The sequence below is a fragment of the Mus pahari genome, chromosome 1, assembly GCF_900095145.1.
Source record: "Mus pahari chromosome 1, PAHARI_EIJ_v1.1, whole genome shotgun sequence".
NCBI lineage: Eukaryota > Metazoa > Chordata > Mammalia > Rodentia > Muridae > Mus > Mus pahari.
In genome coordinates, this window is record NC_034590.1 from 70,438,018 (window position 1) to 70,459,947 (window position 21,930).

Consider the following 21,930-nt stretch of genomic DNA (forward strand, 5'->3'; position numbering starts at 1 on the left):
AAGTTCTGAGTTGTGTTTGTTTTAGTGCACATGTGTGTGACGTGTGCACACACATTCTCATCTGCACAAGTGGAGAAGCCACAGGCTCATGTTTCCCTCAGTCCTTCTCCACTTTATTGATTGATTGATTGATTGATTGATTGATTGAGACAGGGTCTCTCCCTGGACCTGCAGCTCACTGATTGGGCTAGATTGACTGGTCAGCAATCTAAAAATGCCGAACACACACTCACACACACACACACACACACCCCAACACTTAAGATAAAAAATACAATCAGATGCCACCTCCAAGAAGACTTACACACTGAGATTATTATCAGAGGTGACAGTTGTCATTTAAATGGCCAGAAAGACAGTTGCTCAAAGCAGAGATATAGAAACTATAGGAAAAAACATCACGAAATGAAAATTTTAGAATTAAAATGCTCTCTAGCTGGGTCCACATAAGGGAAGTGACAAAAACGTCGCTGAACTTGAAAATAAAAAACAGCATTATTCTCTCTGAAAGAGTGGGGGAAATATGTTTTTAAAGCTAACAGAACCTAGTGTCCTGTGTCACTATGTGTGTATTACAGAGTATTCCTGTCATCTGAGTCTCAGAGCACAGAAAGACATTGGTGCAGACAAAAAATATTTGAGGAAACAATGGCCGCTAACACTCCCCACTTCAGTTTGTTGAAAGGCACACATTAACATAACCAAGTGAATTAGGCAGGGATCTCTGCAGGATGGGAACCTTGTGTGTGTGTGTGTGTGTGTGTGTGTGTGTGTGTTTACATTCTGATACGAGTTGGGTAGCCCAACAATGGCTGGCTGCTTACTGGAGAGGCAGAGAAAGCTGTAGCCATTCTACCTACAAACCTGGGTGCCTGGGGAGCTCCAGTCTGGTATTGAAGGCCTGGACGATTCCTAGAGAGTTGCCAGCACCCAGGTCACAGTGGAAAACTGAAGAAGCTGGAGTCTGACATCAGTGGGGTTAGAGGGGGCAGCAACATCCAGGCGGTATCTGTGATGGACACTTACGCAGGAGCTATGGAGGCAGGCGGCACTGTCTCCTCCTTGGATGTGGTATGTGGGCCACCTGTCCGGAGATGCTGAGGGTGGATTCCTTCCACCTCTCAGTAATCCTCTCTGGAAATACTGCCACAGACATGCCCAGAGGCCTGTCTCCTAGCTGATTCTAGCTCCCGTGGAGTTGGGAATTAAGATCACCATCGTTGTGAGTAAAAGAAAATCCACACACAGACACAGATCACCAAACTACTGCAACTTAAAGCTCTTGAAAGCCACTGGAGTCATGATGCATTCTGCAATGTTCTTCTATTTAAAGAGTTATTGTCTGAACGCAGATTTTTCAGGAGAAAACACGGAAGCCAAAAGAGTACAAAATAGATTTAAAAGGGCTAACAGAAATGTGAACTCAGAATTTTATACTTGACAAGAAAACACCCTTTGAGAATCTTTATAAAATCGATTCTCAGATGAAGAAAGATCAAAAGAACACATTTCAGGGCTGAAGGGATGGCTCAGTGATTAAGGACATTGGCTGTTCTTCCAAAGCACCAAGACTTAAATCCCAGCATCCACATGGCCATTCATAACTGTCCGTAATTCCATTTCCAGGGGATCTGACACCCTCATACCACCACACATGGAGCCAGAATACTAATGTAAATAAAATTTAAAAAAGAAACCCACATTACCTCCACACTTATTGAAAAAAATATATTTAGGTTGAAGGAAGATTATGACAGAGACAAGCCCAGATTTTCAGGAATTAAAAGTGACAGGCATGGTAATGATCCAGGTAAATATGTAAGGCTCTGTTGACTTAAGTTCTTTAAGAATACAACAGGTGAAAGAAGACCGTATCACTGGTAGATATGTCAGTGCTGACAGACAGTTGAACTACATTAGACATCTACAATGTAACACTAGATATGTCAGTACTGACAGATAGTTGAACTACATTAGACATCTACAATGTAACACTAGATATGTCAGTGCTGACAGACAGTTGAACTACATTAGACATCTACAATGTAACATTAGCGAGGGAAGAGAAAGAAACTTAGCTGTTCACACATCTTCTGTATTTGAGGGCTGTTGAGATGGCTCAGTAGGGAAAGCTGCTACCACCGATTCTGATGACCCAAGTTTGATCTGCAGAACCATGGGGTGGAGGGAATGTACCCCTAGCCTACATGCTGTCCTCTGGCCACCACAGTATGTTGTGTATGCATAGCTGCATACACATGTGCATGAACATACACACATACATTCATGTAATAAGAAAGATGTAAATATATGTATTATACTTGAAATGATGAAAGAAAAGTCCCAAATAAACCAGAAAAGGTGTGTATATCATGACCCCTTCAGCAACAGCTGGAAATAGAACCAAGCCCATGAGTGAAAGTAGAAATGATAATTTACTAAAACTTCATGCAGATGTTACAAAAAAAGGCAGGAAATGTAAAACAACCACAAAAATAGAAAATTTAAAGTGGTAGGTCTGAAACCAGTCATACCAGTACTATAATAAATGAAAATGGACTAAATACAACTGAAAGGCAGAGATTGCCAGACTGGGCTTGTCATCTAACTAAATTCTGTCTTTAAGAAATTCGTTTCAAATACAAAGACAGAGAGACATGTTAAAATTTATATTCTTTTAGTTTTTTTGTGTGTTTGTTTGTTTCAAGACAGGGTCTCACTATGTGGCTCTGACTATCCTGGAATTCACTATGTAGACCAGGGCGACCTCAAATGCACAGAGATACACCTGCTTCTGCTTCTGCTGGGATTAAAGATGTGCGCCACCTCCTGGGTGATACTTTCAAATGTGAAGGATGATGAGGCAGTGATATCAGGATAGCTCTGAAGTGAGCTCTAGACCCTCCTGGGCCGCACGAGACACTGACTTCAAAACAAAAGAAAACAAAGCAGTCCCTCAAAGGTTGGGAAGGCTATGCCATGCAAACAATAATAAAAAGTACAATTAATGCCAATATTAATAACTGATAAAGTAGACTTCAGAACAAGAAGTGTTAGCAGGGTTAAGGAAGGGTTAAAATGTGTAATAATAAAAGTGTCAACTTATCAAGACACAATAATCCTCAATGTGCAATGCACCTGATCATTGTGTGTCCATATACACGAAACAACAAGGGGAAGAGAAAGGATGGATGTGGGAACATACACTCTCCTCTCTGTGGCTGACTGAGGCAGAAGACACCATGAGGACACAGAAGATCCAAATGACAACACCCATTAGCTTGGCTTAAATGACATCATAGACTGTTTTACTTCCAAACAAGACAGGTGCATTCTTCCCAAATACATACTTTATGCTTTCTCTGTCTAAAGACATTCTTAATAAACTTAAAATTTTTGTGTCCTAAAAATATTTTCTCGGATCACCACAGGAAATAAACTGGAAATTAACACTAAAAAAGACGTTTCTGGGAAATTGGCAGGTCTTTGGAAATCAAGCAATACCTCTAAAGGGCTCAAAAAGGAATCCACAAGGAAGGAGAGAAAATATTGCTCTGAACAAATACAGAATTCAACAAGACAGAGTGAGAAAGGGAGGGTAACACAGTACGAAGGTGTGCTCGGGCTGCACTCAAACGCCCAATGCAAGACAACAGTTCATAATGATGATGATGATGATGACGACGACAACAACAACAACAATAACCCAAACCCCCTTTTATTTCAGGACAGGAAATGAAAATAGGAACAAATATTTACATTTATGAGATAGAGATAAAATGTAATTATCTCTGTAGATTCAGAAAAGGCACTTGAAAATACAATATCCATTTATGACTTGTTTTGTTCTGTTTTTAATTTTTTCTTTTGAGACAGGGTTCAGTGATCTCGGGCTGGCCTCTCTCTACAAAGCTAAGATGACCTTGGACTCTGGATTTCCCTGCTTCCCCTGCAGAATGCTGATATTACAGGCACGCACCGCTGTGTTTATGTGGCTCTGGGGACAAGCCCAGGGCTTTAAACGTGCTGGCAAGCACTCTGCCGACTGAGTTACATCCCTGCCACTTAGGACTTTAAACCAAAAAACTCTTAGAAAAACTTAAAAATTATACATAGGGGATGGAGAGATGGCTCAGCAGTTAAGGTCATGGGTTCAGTTCCTGACACCACCTCAGCAGTTCACAACCGTCTGTAAGTACAGTTCCAGGGGATCCAACACCCTCTTTTTGACTTCTGCACACCAGGCCTGGATGTGGTACAATGACATATATTCAGGTAAAATATCACACATATGGAATAAAATTACATTTACTTATTGTGTGTGTGTGTGGGGGGGCAGATGTATACCCTACAGCATACATGTGGAGATCATAGGATCGATTGCTGGAGTTGGCTTTCCCCTTCCACCATGTGTGTCCTAAGTTTAGGTTTGTCAGGTTTGTTGGCAGTGTCTTTGCCCTTGAGCCATCTTTCCAGCCTTAGAAAATCTAAAACCAATAAGGGTTATCTACAAGAACTCACAGCTGGGCCAGGGAGACGACTCAGAAAAGGCACTTTTAGACCAACATTCTGATCCCATTTAGTGGAAGGACAGAACCAACTCTCTCTCTCTCTCTCTCTCTCTCTCTCTCTCTCTCTCTCTCTCTCTCTTGTATTAAATGCGGGGAGACTGAATGTTCTTTAAAATTGGGACTAGGCAAGGAAAAATGTTCTCTCAACACCTACTCACTCTTACATAGGTCCTANATAAGGGTTATCTACAAGAACTCACAGCTGGGCCAGGGAGACGACTCAGAAAAGGCACTTTTAGACCAACATTCTGATCCCATTTAGTGGAAGGAGAGATCTAACTCTCTCTCTCTCTCTCTCTCTCTCTCTCTCTCTCTCTCTCTCTCTCTCTCTCTCGTGTATTAAATGCGGGGAGACTGAATGTTCTTTAAAATTGGGACTAGGCAAGGAAAAATGTTCTCTCAACACCTACTCACTCTTACATAGGTCCTAGTCAGTACAACAAGGCAACAAGGCAAGGAAAAGGTATAAAGAGGACCGAGGACCACCATTCATAGAGGAAGAAATAAAATGCTAGTACGCACAGACAACTTGATTATATCATTAAAATCTTCATGAAACCTACCAAAAGGGGAAGAGATATTAAGGAGACTTAGACGAGCAGAGGAACCCCATCAGCACATTATAGCATTTGTACTTCCTTAGGGTAGCATCGAACACTGAACTGAATTGAAATTATTTTTTTCTTGAGACAGAGTCTCACTGTGTACCTCTGGCTGTCTTGGAGCTCAGTATGTAGACCAGGCTGGCCCCTAACTCTGCCTCTTGAATGCTGGGCTTAAAGCATGTACCTCTATTCCAGGCTTGAAATTTAACTTTTAATTTAAATTTATTCATTCTATCATGTGTGCGCGATGTGTGTAGAGGAGGCATGTCTTAGCACGCACATGGAGGCCAGAGAGCAACTCTGCAGTCTGTCCCCTCCTTCTCCACATTTAGGTAGGTTTCAAAGATAGACTCAGGTTACCAGGCTTGTGCAGAAAACGCCTTTTCTGCTAAGCCATCTCGCTGTCTCTGACATGGAAAATTAAAAGGCAATATTAATTAAATCTGAAATACTTAGTTAAAACACAGTAGAATAAGTTACACGAACTCTATGCAGAAAGTTAAAAAATATTGATGAAAGAAATTGAAGCAGATCTAAATAAAATGAGAGGGCTGGAGAGATGACTCAGCAGTTAAGAGCACTGACTGCTCTTTCAGAGGTCCTGAGTTCAAATCCCAGCAACCGCATGGTGGCTCACAACCATCTATAATGAGATCTGACGCCCTCTTCTGGTGTGTCTGAAGACACCTACAGTGTACTTATATATAATAAATAATTAAATCTTTAAAAAAAAAAAAGTAAAATGAGAACCAAACTGTGTTCAGAAGACTTGATAGCACCAGGCGTTTGCCTGAAGCCTGATTACTCCAGAGGCTGAAATGGGGATCATTGAGCCCAGGAGTTCAAGATCAGCCTGAGCAACACAGCAAGACATAAAAAAGATCATAAATATTATACACCAATCCTCCGCAAACTGACAAGCCAATGAAATCCAAAACAAGACGTTGGAAGGACTTTTTGGCACATATAGACACACCAGCTCTAAAATTCATATGGCAAGAAGAAGGACTAAAAATAGAACAGCGGGGCTGGTGAGATGGCTCAGTGGGTAAGAGCACCCGACTGCTCTTCTGAAGGTCCGGAGTTCAAATCCCAGCAACCACATGGTGGCTCATAACCATTCGTAACAAAATCTGACGCCCTCTTCTGGAGTGTCTGAAGACAGCTACAGTGTACTTACATATAATAAATAAATAAATCTTTAAAAAAAAAATAGAACAGCGATTAAAAAAAACTAAGAAGGTTGGGGTTGGAAGATGGCTCAGTGGCCAAGGTGCTGTCTGTGCAAGCCTAAAGTTCAGATCCTCAGGACCACATAAATCCCAGGTAGGCATGGCGGCTGCCTGCAATTCCAGCTTTAGAATACAGATACAGGGTTTCCCAGAGCAAGCTGGCTGTCAAGACTAGCCACATCTGCAAGCTCTGGGTTTGAGATCCAGGAGGATTGCCAACATCAATCTCGGGTTTCCACACCCATGCGTACCACAACACATGCAAAAACATGTACGCACATAAACAACATACATGGAAAAATGGAAAAGGAGAGCAAATGAATGACGTTAGCGGCATCTATTAGCTGGCAGTAAGACTCACTATGAAGCTATAGCAATGGAGACTGGCAGTCAGTGAGGAAAGGTAAGAGCAGAGTGGGAATGCAGAAATGGCTGCACGTATACAGGACCATTTGATGTTAAACAAAGGAGAGAGACAATTTGTCTTAGGGTTGTTACTGATGGGACAAAACACCTGACAAAAAGCAAGTGGTGAGCAAAGGCTTTATTGGGCTTACACTTCCACACTGCTGTCTATCACTAAAGGGAGTCAGGACAGGAACTCAAACAAGGAAGGAATTTGGAGGTAGGAGGTGATGCAGAGGCCATGGAGGGGTGCTGCTTACTGGCTTGCTCCCCATGACTTGTCCAGACGGCTTTCTTATAGAACCCAGAGCCACCAGCCCAAGGATGGCACTGCCCACAATGACCTGGGTTGTCTTCCACTGGTCACTAATCAAGAAAATGCCTTACTGCTTTGTCTTAGTTAGGGTTTCCATTGCTGAGAGGAGACACCATGACCAAGGCAACTTTTTTTTTCAAGTTTTTTTTTTTTAATTCAACTAATAAAATTTTATTTTAAAATATACAACTTAGTATCGACATTTTTAAAAGATTTATTTATTTTATTTATATGAATACATTGTAGCTGTCTTCAGACATACCAGAAGAGGGCATCAGATCCTATTTTAGATTGTTGTGAGCCACCATGTGGTTGCTGGGAATTGAACTCAGGACCTTTGGAAGAGCTGTCAGTGCTCTTAACCACTGAGCCATCTCTCCAGCCCCCGACATTTTTTAAAGTCATCAAAATAATTTATAATAGTTAAATCCTCTTAAATATACATGACGTCTTCTGAAGCTAAAAGTAATATGCACTCAACCAGTTTTTAAAATCTATTTGGAACATTAAACAACATGATAGAAGTAGAAAAAAAATCTCTTATGAAGTCCTCTATGAAAGGAAATTGTGACAAGTTCCTGATTAAACAGAAACCATTCCATCTCCGAGGGAGAATACACAGCGTAACTGTGGCTTCATGGAATGAACTGGGTAGTGTTCCTTCGGTTTCTATTTTGTGGGATAGTTTGAGGAGTATTAGTGTTAGGTCTTCTTTGAAGGTCTGATAGACTTCCTCACTAAACTCATCTGGGCCTGGACTTTTTTTGGTTGGGAGACTTTTAACGACTGTGTCTATTTCTTTAGGGGTTATGGGGCTGTTTGGATGGTTTATCTGATCCTGATTTAACTTAGGTATCTGTCTAGAAAATTGTCCATTTCATCCAGATTTTCCAGTTTTGTTGAATATACGCTTTTGTAGTAGGATCTGATAATTTTTTGAATTTTCTGTTTCTGTTGTTATATCTCCCTTTTCATTTCTGATCTTGTTAATTTGGATACTGTCTCGGTGCCCTCTGGCTAGTCTGGCTAAAGGTTTATCTACCTTGTTGATTTTCTCAAAGAACCAGCTCCTGGTAGTTCTTTTTGTTTCTACTTGGCCATTTTCAGCCCTGAACCAAGGCAACCCTTATAAGGGACAACACTTAATTGGGGCTAGGTTACAGGTTCAAAGGTTCAGTCCTTTATCATCAAGGCAGAAAGCATGGTAGTGTCTAGGCAGGCCTGGTGCTGGAGGAGCCAAGAGTCCTACATCTTGATCCGAAAGTGACCAGGAAAAACTCTCTTCTGCACTGAGCATAGCTTCAAAGCCCACCCTCACAGCGATGCACTTCTCCCAAAGCCCACCCCCACAGCGATGCACTTCTCCCAACAAGGCCACACCTCCTAATAGCACCGCTTCCCATAGGCCAAGCATATTCGAACCACCACAAACTGGATCTCATGGCGGCATTTCCTTAACTGAGGCTCCTTCCTCTCTGATGATTCTAGCTTGTGTCTAGTCGACACAAAACCATCCAGTACACAATTCAACTGTCATTTCAACAAAGTGCTGGTGAAGATACAGAACCTGAATGTTCACACACTGCTGGAGTGGACTGGAAATGATACCGTACACAGGGCAGTTCTGGAAGTTTCTTATATTTAAACTCAGCATTTTCACCCCACAAGAGACATAAAAACAGGCAGTTTCATAAAGATCTTAGCATAGATGTCCACAAGGGCTATGTTCACAGTTGTCGAAAACTAGAATGGAGACAGAGACTGCAGTTCAGGGCCAGCCTGGGCTACATAGTGAGATTTTGTCACAAAATAAAACAAAAAGGAGATATAAACTAGAAAGAAGTTAAATGTTCTTCAGCTACCAAATGAGTATACTGTTGTACTCAGTGGAATGCTACTTCTTAATATAAATGAACCATCTACCTACAATGCTCACTACAATGGCATCTCTGGTGAATTATGGACAAAGTAAGTTTAACAGGGCCAATCTATGTTCTGCTTAAGCATGTGGGTAAATGGGCCTCTGTGGAGAGGGAAACAGGACCAGTGCTTGCTGGACCTGTGTGAAAGCTGATTGTGAGGAGGTGTCAGGAGGGTGACGTTTAATAGATAGTGACCTGTTCCGTATCTCTTCAAAACCCCATATGCCCCAAAGGGTGGATTTTAACTGTCCAAATTTCAACATGAAAGAAAAAATAAAAGAAGCCAGGCGTAGCAGTACACACGCTCACAATCTTGGTTCTCAGGGGACCAAGACAGAAAAGTCTAGGCTTGGTTGCATAGGGAAATCCTGCCCCCCAAAGAGCAATAAAGGAGGAGGAGGAACAGGAGGAGCACGAGGAGGAAGAGGAGCAGGAGGAAGAGGAGGAGGAGGGGAAGCACGAGGAGAAACGGCAGAGGCAGGCAGAATAATTAGTAGTTAATTACTACAAACAATAGTTTATTGGTATACACCAACTGCTGGGCTTGTGCTAGGCTTTTTGTAAGAGGACCCAGGCAATCCTCCTCTGGTTGCTCATACATTCACAGGGGATCGGACCAAAGTTTAGACTTGCTGATGGCCTTGACATGTGTTACAGCATGCTAAGATAAGGAAGGTCTTCGTGCTGTGCTGAGGTGACTGAGACAGGGATCAGACAGGCTTCCAAGAGGAAGGGAAGTCTGAGTGAGTGTTGAAGGATAGGAAGGAGGTAAGTGTATGTGGAGGGGCTGTGGGTATTCCTGGGACATTAGCAGGATGCTCAGGGTGAGCAACCTGGACCTGTAAGTCTCTAGTGGAATGAAGGCTGGGAGAGCTGGCAGAGAACTGGACCAGAGTGTCACAGGCAATCAACCCAAAGAGTGTGGTCTTCATCCAGAAGAGAGTTGGTTAGTTGCAGTGGAAGGATCCTGTTCTCGTGTTCCCATCAGTCTGGCTGTAGTGTGAAGCATGGACCAGAGGGGGCGCTGCAGGCAGGAGGTCTGGAAGGAGGCAGGGCAAGATCCCATTGAGCCATGCAGAGTTAGGGGCAGTGGTGATGAAGAGGGCACACTGAAGAGGTGCTTAGGCCAGGATGTGCCTCCAACGGATACTGGAAACTTTGGACTGGGTCCCTTGGCACTGGCTGCTTCTTCCTGGGTTGGTCTTTCTCAGCTGGTTTCTCAGAAGGTCCTTCTGTGACTACGTCTTTCAAAGGATGCCATTCTCTACCATTCTCTACTCCTTACTCCCCTCCTAAGAAGTATCTTGGTTTCAGTCCAGGCAGCTCACTGTCTGGGTCCTAAGCTCATTGGCCATAGAAACTTGGGCATGCAATTTATCTCTTTGTGACCTCGGCTCCCCATCTGTGAGGCAGGGATAGTATCTGTGCCATAGAACTGCCATCAAGGTAACAGGTTAAAGGGGAAAAAGTGTCTAGAAGAATCCCTGACGTAGCAAATTCCGAGTGACACCACATCTTATTTCCTCTGTTTTACTTAAAAGAGTACCCTTAGCTTCCCACACTTCCTGCTTGCCTCAATACACCCATGGACAGATGTGGACTGGAAAAAAAGAAAGAAATTGTCCTATCTCCACCAGCAGATGGCGCCTGCATGCAAAGAAAGGAGAAAGCAAGTACCTCTGCTAATAGGTGCATTGGCAGGTCCAAATGAAGAACCCATGCTGCAAAGTTAGGGAAGGCTCTGCCTAGACAGGACCCCGAAGAAGTATTCAAAATAGGGCCAGAAAACTAAACCATACCGAAAAGATGACACGAAGAAGCCACGTCTACATTATGTCTTGCAGGGTCACATTCTAAAAGCTTGGTTTAGAGTCAGGGTCATCTGTGGCTCCGGTTGGTCTTGGAATAGCAGAGGCTGGCCTTGAACTCCTGATCCTCCTACCTCTGCCTCCTAGGAGCCAGAACCACAGGCATCTGCACCAAGTTTATTCACTTTGAGGAAGAGTAGGGAGGAACCGGCCACCCAGGCATCTTATATCACCGCAATTGCAGTTTAATGAGGTGGGAGGTTTGGGGAATCTAGAGAAGCACAGAAAGGACGGTCAGGGTGCCCTGTGCAGAGTACCCTGTGTGATCCCTTTCCCTCTGAATTTGTGTGTCTGAGGGGGTAGGGCTCAGACCAGGGGAGTTTTGAAAATATGTTCTTTGTACTAGGATGCAGACCTCGTACAATGTCTAGGTACAAATGCAGAAAGTCAGACAGTTCTGCCCCTGTCCTGATGTGGGCAAGGGCAAGAAAAGTGGCCAGTGCAGGTGAGGGTCCAGATGCACATCACGGGGACTGTCCCAGTGCTATGCAGGGCAGGAAGTCATGAGCACCTGCCCTGGGTGCTGGAATAGTGCTTTGCTATTGAAGGGGGACAGCTGGCAGCAACACTAAGATGTGAGGAGGAGCTGTCATGGCCAGAGATCAAGAAAGGGAGGGCACTGGTTACTCAGCTCTTGGAGAGGATCTGGTCCAGACCAGCGGTCAGCGCTTTCCCTCCGTCCTGATACCTTGTCAAAAGTCATTGGGTCCGAAGCCTGCAGCCTACACAGTCCCCCCCCCCCCCGTCTCTCTGTCTCTCTCTGTCTCTGTCTCTCTGTCTTTCTGTCTCTCTGTCTCTCTGTCTCTCTGTCTGCCTCTCTCTCTCTCTCTCTCTCACACACACACACAATTGTGTCTGTATAATCTATTTTAAAAGCAGGGTTACATGTACCCCAGGGTGACCTTGAACCTCCTACTTGAATTTCTGATCTTTTTACCTCCATCTCTCAAACACTGGACTTCTAGGCATGTACTGCTCTGTCCCACTTTATGCAGTTTGGGGGACCAAAGCTAGGGCTTTGTACATGCTGTACATGCTAGGAAAGCACTCTACCTATTAAGCCTGCTTATTTAAAAAATAAAATAAAAATTTTAAGTTTTTAATTTTTGTGTATGTGTATGTCTGTATGTGCATGTACAGGAGCTCTGAGACCAGAACAGTAAGTGCTCTTAACCCTCGAGTCATTTCTTCAGCCTCCTCTTCCTCCTCTTCCTCTTCTTCTTCCTCTTCCTCCTCCTCCTCTCCCTCCTCTTCTTTTGAGATTTAAATGGAAAAAGTTTTGAGTGTTCTTTATATATTTGCTGCATGCATTTGTACATTCATGCGGGTGTCTGAGGAGTCACACGAGGGTGCCAGGTCCCTGGAACAGTCGTGAGTACCTGCCTTGGGTGCTGGAATCTGAACTCTGGTTCTCTACAAGAGCAGCAAATGCTCTTAGCCATGGAGCCACCTCTCCAGCCCCCACTGCTGTGGTTGCTTGAGGTCTCATTCTGGCCTAGGATGCCCTCAAACTTGTGGTAGTTCTCTTGCTTTGTCTCCCAATACCCAGGGTTACAAGTGTGTGCCACCATGCCTGGATTTCCATGTAACTGTTATTATTTTTAATTTCTCCCTTGTGATTGATAGTGAGTCCTTTTTTACATCAAAGTTTCCCAGTTTGAGTGGTCAACTCAGGACCTTCCCTAACGTCATGTGCATGAATGGCTACAATCGCAGTGGCACCATCTGGACCTGGGACAGCAATAAGATCTGGTTCTTTCATGTGAGCCCTGTGCTCAGTGGGTGCCAGCAGAGCAGATGCAGGAGGGTGGACTGAAGTCAGGCCCTGAGCTTAGGCGTCCACAATCAACCCCTTGCTTCCCTCACGGCAGACATAGCCCCCAGTACAGCTGTTACCTCCAAGAAACCAGATCAGAACTCCAGCAACTTATTTGAAGCTGCTGCAGGTGGTGTGTGTGTGTGTGTGTGTGTGTGTGTGTGTGTGTGTGTGTGCGCGCGCGCGCGCGCTCCGCATCCTTCCCCTGTCCCAACCCCCGCTGCAATCCGGAGCTTTCTTTTTTTCCTCTCTAGGCCTTCATGGTTCAGCTTGGCTTCCAGAACCAGTATCCCAGGAATAAGAGGATGCTGAGTTCAGAGATGGGGATCCTGGCAGGTACACAGACTCATGGCAGACCAGCGAGGGGTAGCTGTGGTGCAGTCTGGAACCTGAATGGGTAGGCACCAGTAAACCGAGCTTCCATCTCCACATCCATCCAAGGAAGAGAGAGTTGCGCGCCACCTATCGGTACCCCCTGGAAAAGTTGCCTCCGTACGATGCTGAAGGAACCGGGTGGGCTCACTGAGTAGGGAGGAGGGGTTCAGAAAGTGGCCAAGTGCATGAGCACAGCGTTGTTCACTCCCCCCCACGCACTTCTCTGGGCTTGGGGAACGCCAGGTCGGTAAATTAGGGCTAAGCGTCTGCCAGGCTGGCTTAATGAAGACGGAAATGGGCTTCAGTGAGTGCTTGTCTTCAGAGATCACAAGCCCAGCTCAACCTCAATGGAAGGAAGAGCTGCAGAGAAGCAAGGGAGTCTAGGGGACGGTGTCAGCCTGGGCTAGAAAAAGAGAGGTCAGCAGCATTCCCAGCACCGTGAAAACTCACCCAATATGTTGGTCCAAGGGTTCAAGTGACCTGGAGGGGGGGGCTTAGTTCAGATTCAGAGTCCTCAGACTCTGTCCTCAGGCTCATGTCAGGCCCTCTCCAGCTCTCGTTCCAGATCTGAGGGCACCCGTAGGCTCAGGGTCACCGACACGAGAGGCTTCTCGTAGAGAACTTTTTGAAAGGCAATTTCGCACCGCTTACGGGTCACAGCAGCCTGGGAAGGCTGCCACGTCTCTCCAAGTGCGCATCGGGTTCATGTCTACCACACTCTGACAGTTACACCCACACTCCTCCCCCTCGTGCCTGCTCACTGCCCTCCCTACTCTGAAAGGGGACATCCCAGAGATGGCTTCTTCCCTATCACTCCGTCCCCGCTGTCCCCATGCCTGGGCCTCTGCCCACTCCTTACTCATAGCAGCTTCTGGGAGAAGCTTTAGACTCAGTGAATGGTATCAGGTCAAGGTGGCCCATTCCTGGAGTTACAGCACCAGGGAGGCGAAGACTGTAGAGTCTTAAATTCAAGGACAGTTTGAGCTACATAGCAAGACCCCGTATTAAAACCAACCAACCAAAACACAAACCAGGGGCTTGAGAATGTAGCTCAGTGGTACAGCAATTGTGAGGATCTGGATTTGACCCTCCAGGACTGCAGAAACCGAATAGAATGAACCCCAACTCAGCTCAAATGCTACGTCATCTATGAAATCCGTTCAGGCTCTTTCTCTGGCTCTCAAAGTTTCCTGGGATCTCTTTTCCCTAGACCTTGATCAAATGTCTCCTCTCTGGGTCATTAGCCTCCTTGGGACCGGCAGAGCTGCACTGAGTATAGGTTAAATGGACCGCTAGATTTGCAGAGGAGGAAGACTGCGGATACGGACTGGAAGATTGCATAGCAGACCAGAGCTAGGTTCTAATGCGGTCCATGAAAGTCACGAAGGGGAAACCCCACTTCATATACTGAAGGCCTTCAGTTGATTTTTTTTTTTTAATATCTGTTGCTATTCCGTGGCTCAGTAAAACTAAATTCTTAGGATGTTGCAGAGAATCAAAAGCAGCAGTAGGTAAAAGGTGCACTTGTTTGCTGAGAGCGATCCCACAGCCAACAGCACGTGTTATCTGCCAGAATTCACTGCAGCCAGAGACTACATTACTAGAGGGCACTCATTGAGTACTGTGGTCTGTTGAGAGGTGGTTTTCTAACCTGTGTAAGATCATCGCCATTGTCTTCTAGAGGATGGTCAGGGTACATCCTGAAGGTCACTGGCAGATGCTCACGAAAAATGGTGGGGGTGGGGAACAGATACAGCATCTACTGGGGAGGGGGAAGGCAAGGAGACAGCTCACTGTGTCCCACTGAAGACAACAGAGGCTTCCCCATGGCACTAGGACGGCCCTTTCAGTGTTTAGAAGCCACACTTTCTAGACATATGTGACTCTGAACTTCTAAAATACGTGCTGGAATTCTAGACTTCTGCCCCCTGGTTCTAGAACTCTGAGACCCTAAGCAACCAACCCTGGGAATACTGAGGTCAAAGGTGAGCACCATCCTTCAGCCTAAAGCCTGCCTCCCCAAATCACCTTTATTAGGGGGGTCACTGCCCCCGCCCCACTCTGGCAAAAACAAACAAAAACCCAAACAAAGCAAAACAAAACTACACAGCCTGGCACAGGAGGCGCTAGCAAGCAGATAGGTCCACAGCAGCCAATGGCCCCTCAGACAGTTTCACCCCAATAAAGTACCTCTCCTTTACAGCTGTCCTCCTTCCCAAGAGGCTCATCTGAGGCTAGGTTTGTCAGTCTTTATCCCTTTCAGTGCCCCACCCCAAACAAAAGATAGAGGGTGTAAAGCAAGCATAGGATCTCATGCTGGCTGTGGATAAGCCCGTTTCAGACCATTAAAAAGCAGGCTGGAGAATGACGGAGAGCACACCGCCCCCCCCCCCAAGTCTAGCCGAAATCTTGCTATGTGCACTCACAGCCTATTTCTTTTTCCCACCTCTCCAGAGAGTGCATAAGGGCTACTGCCCCAAATGGCCGCCTCTTGTCACCTCTCACCCCCACCAATGCCCCAAGGACAGTAGGACAAACAGAGAACCACTTACAAGGGCAGACGGTTTCAGAGATTATTGCAGACTTTATAGAAAACAGCCCAAGGGAGGTCCAGATTTCTCAGTTGAGGATGGGACAGCGGGCCTCAAGCCGATACACAGAGGAGGAAGACTTCCTGTGCAGAGGCAGCCCAGGCCTGCCATTCTGCCTGACTTAGGGTGAGAGGCAGGGAGGTGGTCCCTCCTCACTCACCATTGTGCTTTGGGATCATGCAGAAGGCAGGGCACTGAGGCCATGACCTTGACCAGGAAAGCTTTCGACTGAGGCTGAGACAAGAGGTCAGACTCCATCCTCTTCCAGAAGGCATGAGAGGTGGTAGCAAGGAGTTCCCAGGGGAGGGCCACGTAGGTGGTGGAGCGCAGAGCACAGATGGACAGCAGCTTCAAGCCTCACTTTTCCAGACAGACCAGTGGCCCTGGATTGGAGACCCTGCTCACCCCACCTACTTCCTCCCTCCCTCGAGTCTGCCTATATGCTATGGGGGTGCTTTTACTTGTCCTGCAGGATGGGAGAACGTCTCCTAGGAGGGCAGTGGGTAGCACCCCACCATGGGGAAAAGCCCTCCCTGACACCTGGTTAATGAATGATAAAAGTGCCAGCGATGGATGTCAGGGGAATGAGAGCCTAGGACTTGGGCCAGGGCATGAAAGTGACTGGGGTGAAGAGCTGAGTTTTAGATCGAGGACAAACACTGAGTGTTGTGACATTAGAGCCACAACAGAAAGGCCAAGGCTTGGATTCTACACCAAACCTTGCCCCTGGCATGAGAGAGACAAAGCTGGAGCTGAAACCCAGCCAAGAGCAAGGAATGGAAGGGCCTGAGCTAGAACCAGGGTTTGAAGCAAATCAGACTAGAGGAGACCACTGAAAGCCTTCAGATGTGGGTTACATGAAGGAGAGTCCAGAGTTCTGGGGTGGGACAAAAAGCTCCAATTTCGTAAAAACCTTCCCAAGAGACCAGAAGGGTAGACACCCCCCACCCCACATTCTGAGCTCTGAGAAAGGAACTGAGGTCTTCTACCCTGGCACAGGGGTCAGTGCAATCTAGCCAGGGTGTCTGGCTCAAAGCATGTAGGATGGTGGAGAAGGTGCTAGAGATTTCAAAACGGAAGAGCAGGGTCTTTGGGTGAGCCTGGATAGGGAGAAGGAATTTCAATGGTCCAGTAAGGACCGGCAGGCAAGATTTGTTTCTGGAAACAGATTTCTGGGTGTTTGATCTGGAAACTCTAAGGCCAGGGAAAGTACACCTTGGAATTTCGGTATGGGAGAGATACTACGATTGATCCAAAGGTCTCTGAGATCCAAACTCGTGAGTGTGTTATCTCCGGGGCCCAGGCCAGGCAGAGAAAGACTACATGGCCTCACTAGTCATCAGCTGATAGGAACAGCCTCCCACTAGGGAGGTGATGCTCAGAGACCCGAGCCTGGAGAAGTGGCCCGGGAGCCGGCGGGGGCGGCCGGAGCGGGCGCGCGACGCGGGTCTGCATCTTGCTCGTAGCGGTAGTGGTAGCCCTCCATCTGGTCCCTGCAGGCCTCGCGCAAGTTGTGCATCCAGCGTTGGATGCCGCGGCGGTTTAGGTAGAGCACCATGAGGAAGATGAGGCCGATGAGCGCCAACACCAGCCCGAAGAAGACGTAAGAGGCTTCCAACTCCGGGCCGGCGACGTCTATCCCTTCCCCACTCTCGTGTGCATCGCCGTCAGAGCAGCCTAGACGCGCCTCGTCCAGGTCCATCAGAGGCTGGTCGAACAGTACTCGCGGGGAAGCGCAGCGCAGGCGGCGCGCGTCGGGTACGCGCTCGGTGGCGTTGTGCAGCCAGGCCAGGAGGGGGCGCGAGGTGCACCCACAGCTCAGTGGGTTGTCGGCCAGCAGCAAGCGCGGCTGGGGCAAGTCGCCATCGCGCTCGAGCGCGCGCAGCTCGTCGGGGCCCAGGCCGGCCAGCGCGTTGACTCGCGCATCCAGCTGCTCCAGGCGCGGCAGGCGCAGCGCGGCGGGTGGCAGGCGGCTCAGCGCGTTGCCTGCCAAGCCCAGCAGGCGAAGCTCGGCCAGGGGGGCCAGAGCGGCGTCCAGTGCATCCAGCATCCCGGGGCTGCCTCGAGCCAGCGCGTGATTGAGCTGTAGTGAGCGCAGCGCAGGCAGCCCGCGAAAGGCGCGGTAGCCCAGGGCGCGTAGCGGGTTGTGACTTAGGTCGAGTGCCGCTAGGCTGGGCAGCCCGTCGAAGGCACCGTCCTCTACTACCTCGATGTTGTTGTGTGTGAGGCGCAGCGCGGTAAGGAGCGGTAGGCGCACGCCGTCCGTCGCCTCCTCGTCCCCTCCCGCGAAGGCGGCGGCGCGCAGCACGGTCAGGTTGGCGCCCACGATGGTGAGGTTGCGCGCGTCGGGTGGCACGTCCCGGGGCGGCTGCCGGAGCTCCGCGCCCGACGCGCAGCGCAACATTAACCGGGGGCTGCCGAAGCAGTAACACTGGAAGGGACAGGGCGCGGCGGGCCGGCTCAGCGCCGCCGCCAAGAGCAGCAGCCCTGGCAGCGGGCTCCAGAGCCCACGCTGTCCCGCGCGCGGGGCCATCGCGGCCGTCCCCGCATCCAGCCCCCGGCCCGCAGCGCTCACCAGTGAGTTGGGAGCGTTTGGAGATGATGGGGGTGGCACGGGAAGGTGGCGGTGGGCTAGACCTTGACCCGGAGCAGCTGACAGTTCCGACCGGTCCGTCCTCCGGCTTGTAAAGTCCGAGGAGCCTTCACTTTGATGGCTGGGGGCTACAGGGGTCAGGCGGGGAGCGGAGCCCCCCCGCCCCCGCTGCCCTCGTCGCCCTGCGCTCCGGCCTCCGACTTCCGCGGCCGTTCCGGGCTCTGAGCCGAGTGGGCAGGGTTTGCCTCCCCCTCCCCGCCTCCCGGCCGCCTCCTCCGCCCCCAGCGGAGTCTCCGCACCTCCTCGCCGAGGGAGGCGGGGTGGGAGGCTCGGGAGCAGCAGGCTTAGGGCCGCTGCGCTCTCCTGCTCCCCTGCTCTCTAGTTCACGAGATGCTGAGAAGTTTGGCTCCCCAAGCTCTGACTTGCTTCTTTCCCCACCCCCTTCGTTTAGGCAGCTTCTTTCCTCCTCCCTCCGAAGCACAGGTGGGGCGGGGCCCTCAGGGCTGACCTGGCAGGTGGATCTGTGCACCCAGAGAAGGTGGGAGAGTTTAGAGCTGTCCCTAGAAAAGGAGGCAGGGCTGAGGGGTGGGCTGACAAAGTTACTCTTCTGGAAGTCAAGGAAAGGGGCTGTGTTAAGGGAGCGAGCCTGGAAAATCCCTAGCCTTGGATGTCTCCTTTGCGAACCCAGTTCCCTTAGGCTGTGTCTCCAACTCTGCAGGTCCTGTGTGTCCAGCCTTTTTATCGACCCTTTCCTATGCCCTAGGGAAGCCTAATGCACCCTCTGTCCCCACATCTCCCGCGCCCTAATTCAGGCCGCTCTGCCTCTGCCAAGACCACTCCCATTGGTTCCACCCTTCAGGCTGGACCCCTCTTAGGCTCAGGGAGCGGTGGGTGGAGTGATTCAGCTCTTTGCTTGCCCACCCCACCCCAGCACTGAGCACCGCCAGGATACTGTGTGGTCAGCAGGCCCCTTCCCCTCCAAACTCCCCTACCAGTCAATATTGAGTGGGGTGCCGGTTGGGGAGGGGGCTCCAGGAGCAGGACAATCAGGAACTAATTTTGTAGTGGAGGGTGGGGGTGTGGTAAGATCCAGGGCTGAGGTGGGGGCTGAGCTGTTAATAGGCTTGGTTTGTTTTCTTCTGGATTTTACTTATTTACGTTTTTTTTTTTTTTTCCTTCAGAATTGAGAAGCTCAAGACCTGATTTAAAGAGACCGACTCCGGAGGAGGGAGCACTCCTGGTCTTGGCATGAATTATTCAGGTTGGAGAAGCTGACATTTGATCTGCAGGCCATTCGAGTATCTTACTTGGCAGAGCTGGTTGGGATAGAGGCTCCCCTCCTCCCCATTAGAACCAGCCAATCTCTTTCTCCTGAATTGGGGACCATTGGTTGGTTTCTTCCCTGAAGTTGCACTTAGCAGATCGGACCAGCAGACTGAAACCACTTTCCGAGGCATACCCTGCAGTGGCCTGGGTCTCAGGCAAATACCAACACTAAGGGCCAGGCTGGTGATCGTGCTGGTCTCCCCAGCTCATATTGACCTAGTCCTGTCTCCACGATAACCTCCAGATGCCAACAGATGACAGTAGTAGCTTTCATGTTTAGAGCTGGACGTTGTCTGTATACATGGCCACGTGAGTTTACGCATACATGTGTGCCTCTACGCCGAGAGGCAAACTTTACACAAACAGACCTACACACGCCCATGTGTGGTCTAACAGATTTATTCTTACTTGGATGTGCATGCATGTGCACGGGAGGCTTGCACACAGCAGTTCCAAACAAATGGGTTTCACATAGCCACATGCAGGCTCACTCTTGCCTGTGTACATAGCGGCGTTGAGTGTAGCCTGGTATGTGTCCACAGAGTCAGACGCATACCAAAGTGCTTGAGTGCTCACTCACTGGGCCATCACAGGTTCAACTGCAGCCTTAGAGGGGCAGCTTGCAGACTCCTGTGAAAGTGAATGCGTGTAGACGGGGTCCTTTCTTGCTCTGGACTGTGTTCTTAGCCTTCGGAGGTCACGGGTACTTTTTCCCACACAGCACAAGTGCTCAGATCACGAGTGACCAGAGCAGCCTGCTTCCCTGACTCAACTGCATGGAGACCTCCTGCCTCCTGTCCCTAAGGAAGTGTAGACCACTGCCAAGGCCGAAGCTCCCTCTCGGGTTTCCATGGTGGCTGCCTTCTGATTGCTGCTGACTGCCTTCTCCGAGGGAGAGGGGCTACATGGTTGCAGGCAGCTTTCATTGACTGGTGTTAAACACCTCAGTTGGGGAAGAGCAGCTTAAGAAGAACGGACGATCATTAGGCAAGGGGACCCGTGTTCTCTGTGTTGTATGAATGAGGAAACTGTTGTGTTCTCTGGAAGAAGGGCTCTCTCCCTTTGGGAGTTGTCGGTGTATTATGTCCGTAGGTGTTTCAATAAATGTCTGTCTGTTTGGGGCCGAGGCTGTGTTTGCTCCCTGGCCCAGTCGATGGAAGTATCTGCTCATTGGCCGTTTATCCCCTTTGCAATGGTCTTCTCCTGTCTTCTTTTGGAGCTCCGTTTAATGAAGGGCGTACTAGACCTCTCTTGGGCTTTTTAACCGTTAGTACTGGGGACTGCAGGTCAATCTGATTCCTGTGTTGTCAGGACCCAGCTCAGGGCCCAGCACGGCGAAGGAGCCAGGGAATGAACCTTCCCTGAAAGTCTCTGGCTTGAGACCAGCTTGCGGAGGATCCTTCATCTATAACTGTACCAGGAGCCCCTCACTTGGATGGTTAAGTGCTTCCTCCCAGTCAGGCTTGGAGCTCAGGTTTCCAAGGCTTCTTTGCCATAATAGTCCTCTGGGCCCCAGGATTCCTCCCTCGGCAGTGTGACTGGGAGCTTGTGGGTGGTGGACTGGCCCTTTCCTTGAGCTGAGAACTAGGCAGGCACTGCATCACATCCAGGCAGAGTAACTGGCTGCTGTGTGCCTGGACCAGGCTTCAGGGGTTTTGTTTGTGTGTTTCTGTTTTGAGCCATATAGCTATGGCTGGCCTGGAACTCACTATGTAGACCAGGCTGGCGGTGAACTCACAGAGAGCTGCTGGTCTCTGCCTCTCAAGTTCTAGGATTAAAGGAGAGTACCATTATGCCTAGCTTGGACTTCTGTTCTTGAGATTCATATCCTACTGGATCTCAGGGCCACTCTCTGAGCCTTGCAAGATGATGTTCCTTCCTGTGCGCAGAGTTTTCACTCAGGCCTTTTTTTCTTCTTGAACAGACCCTGCTTACTCTACACTCCATTGCACCTCGGCACACAGGGAGGTTGGTAACTTCTCTGGGGTCACCAGCTCCTCAGAGATGCTTTAAGATCACTGAGATTCTTGAGCAAGGCTCTGTTTCCAGACCTCAGTTTTCCTATCGGAAAAAAAGAAAGAAGTGTATATGGACAGAGGGCCTCTTTGTCTTAGACTTTTTAGATACTTAGGCATGAAAATAAGATATAACTCATTCCTATCTGTGCCACCACCTTTATATGTGGCTTTGAACTTGACTCCATGGCAGTTAGGGCCTTAACTTGCTCAGTCATACAGTGAAAGCAACTATAAGCTCTCTCTCTCTCTCTCTCTCTCTCTCTCTCTCTCTCTCTCTCTCTCTCTCTCTCTC

General features: G+C 48.5%; 1 protein-coding gene across 1 annotated transcript; it reads right to left on the reverse strand.

Annotated features, from left to right (window-relative positions):
- Positions 1-15,667: 15,667 nt before the first annotated feature.
- On the reverse strand, positions 15,668-18,678 carry Tpbgl (trophoblast glycoprotein like). Its single transcript, XM_021220782.1, has one exon. The coding sequence runs from the start codon at positions 18,232-18,234 to the stop codon at positions 17,080-17,082; it is 1,155 nt and encodes a 384-aa protein (XP_021076441.1). The 5' UTR covers positions 18,235-18,678; the 3' UTR covers positions 15,668-17,079.
- Between the last annotated feature and the right edge of the window lie 3,252 nt (positions 18,679-21,930).

Excerpts from the sequence above, each read along its gene's own strand:
- Tpbgl (XM_021220782.1), bottom strand. The coding sequence starts at position 18,234 with ATGGCCCCGCGCGCGGGACAGCGTGGGCTCTGGAGCCCGCTGCCAGGG.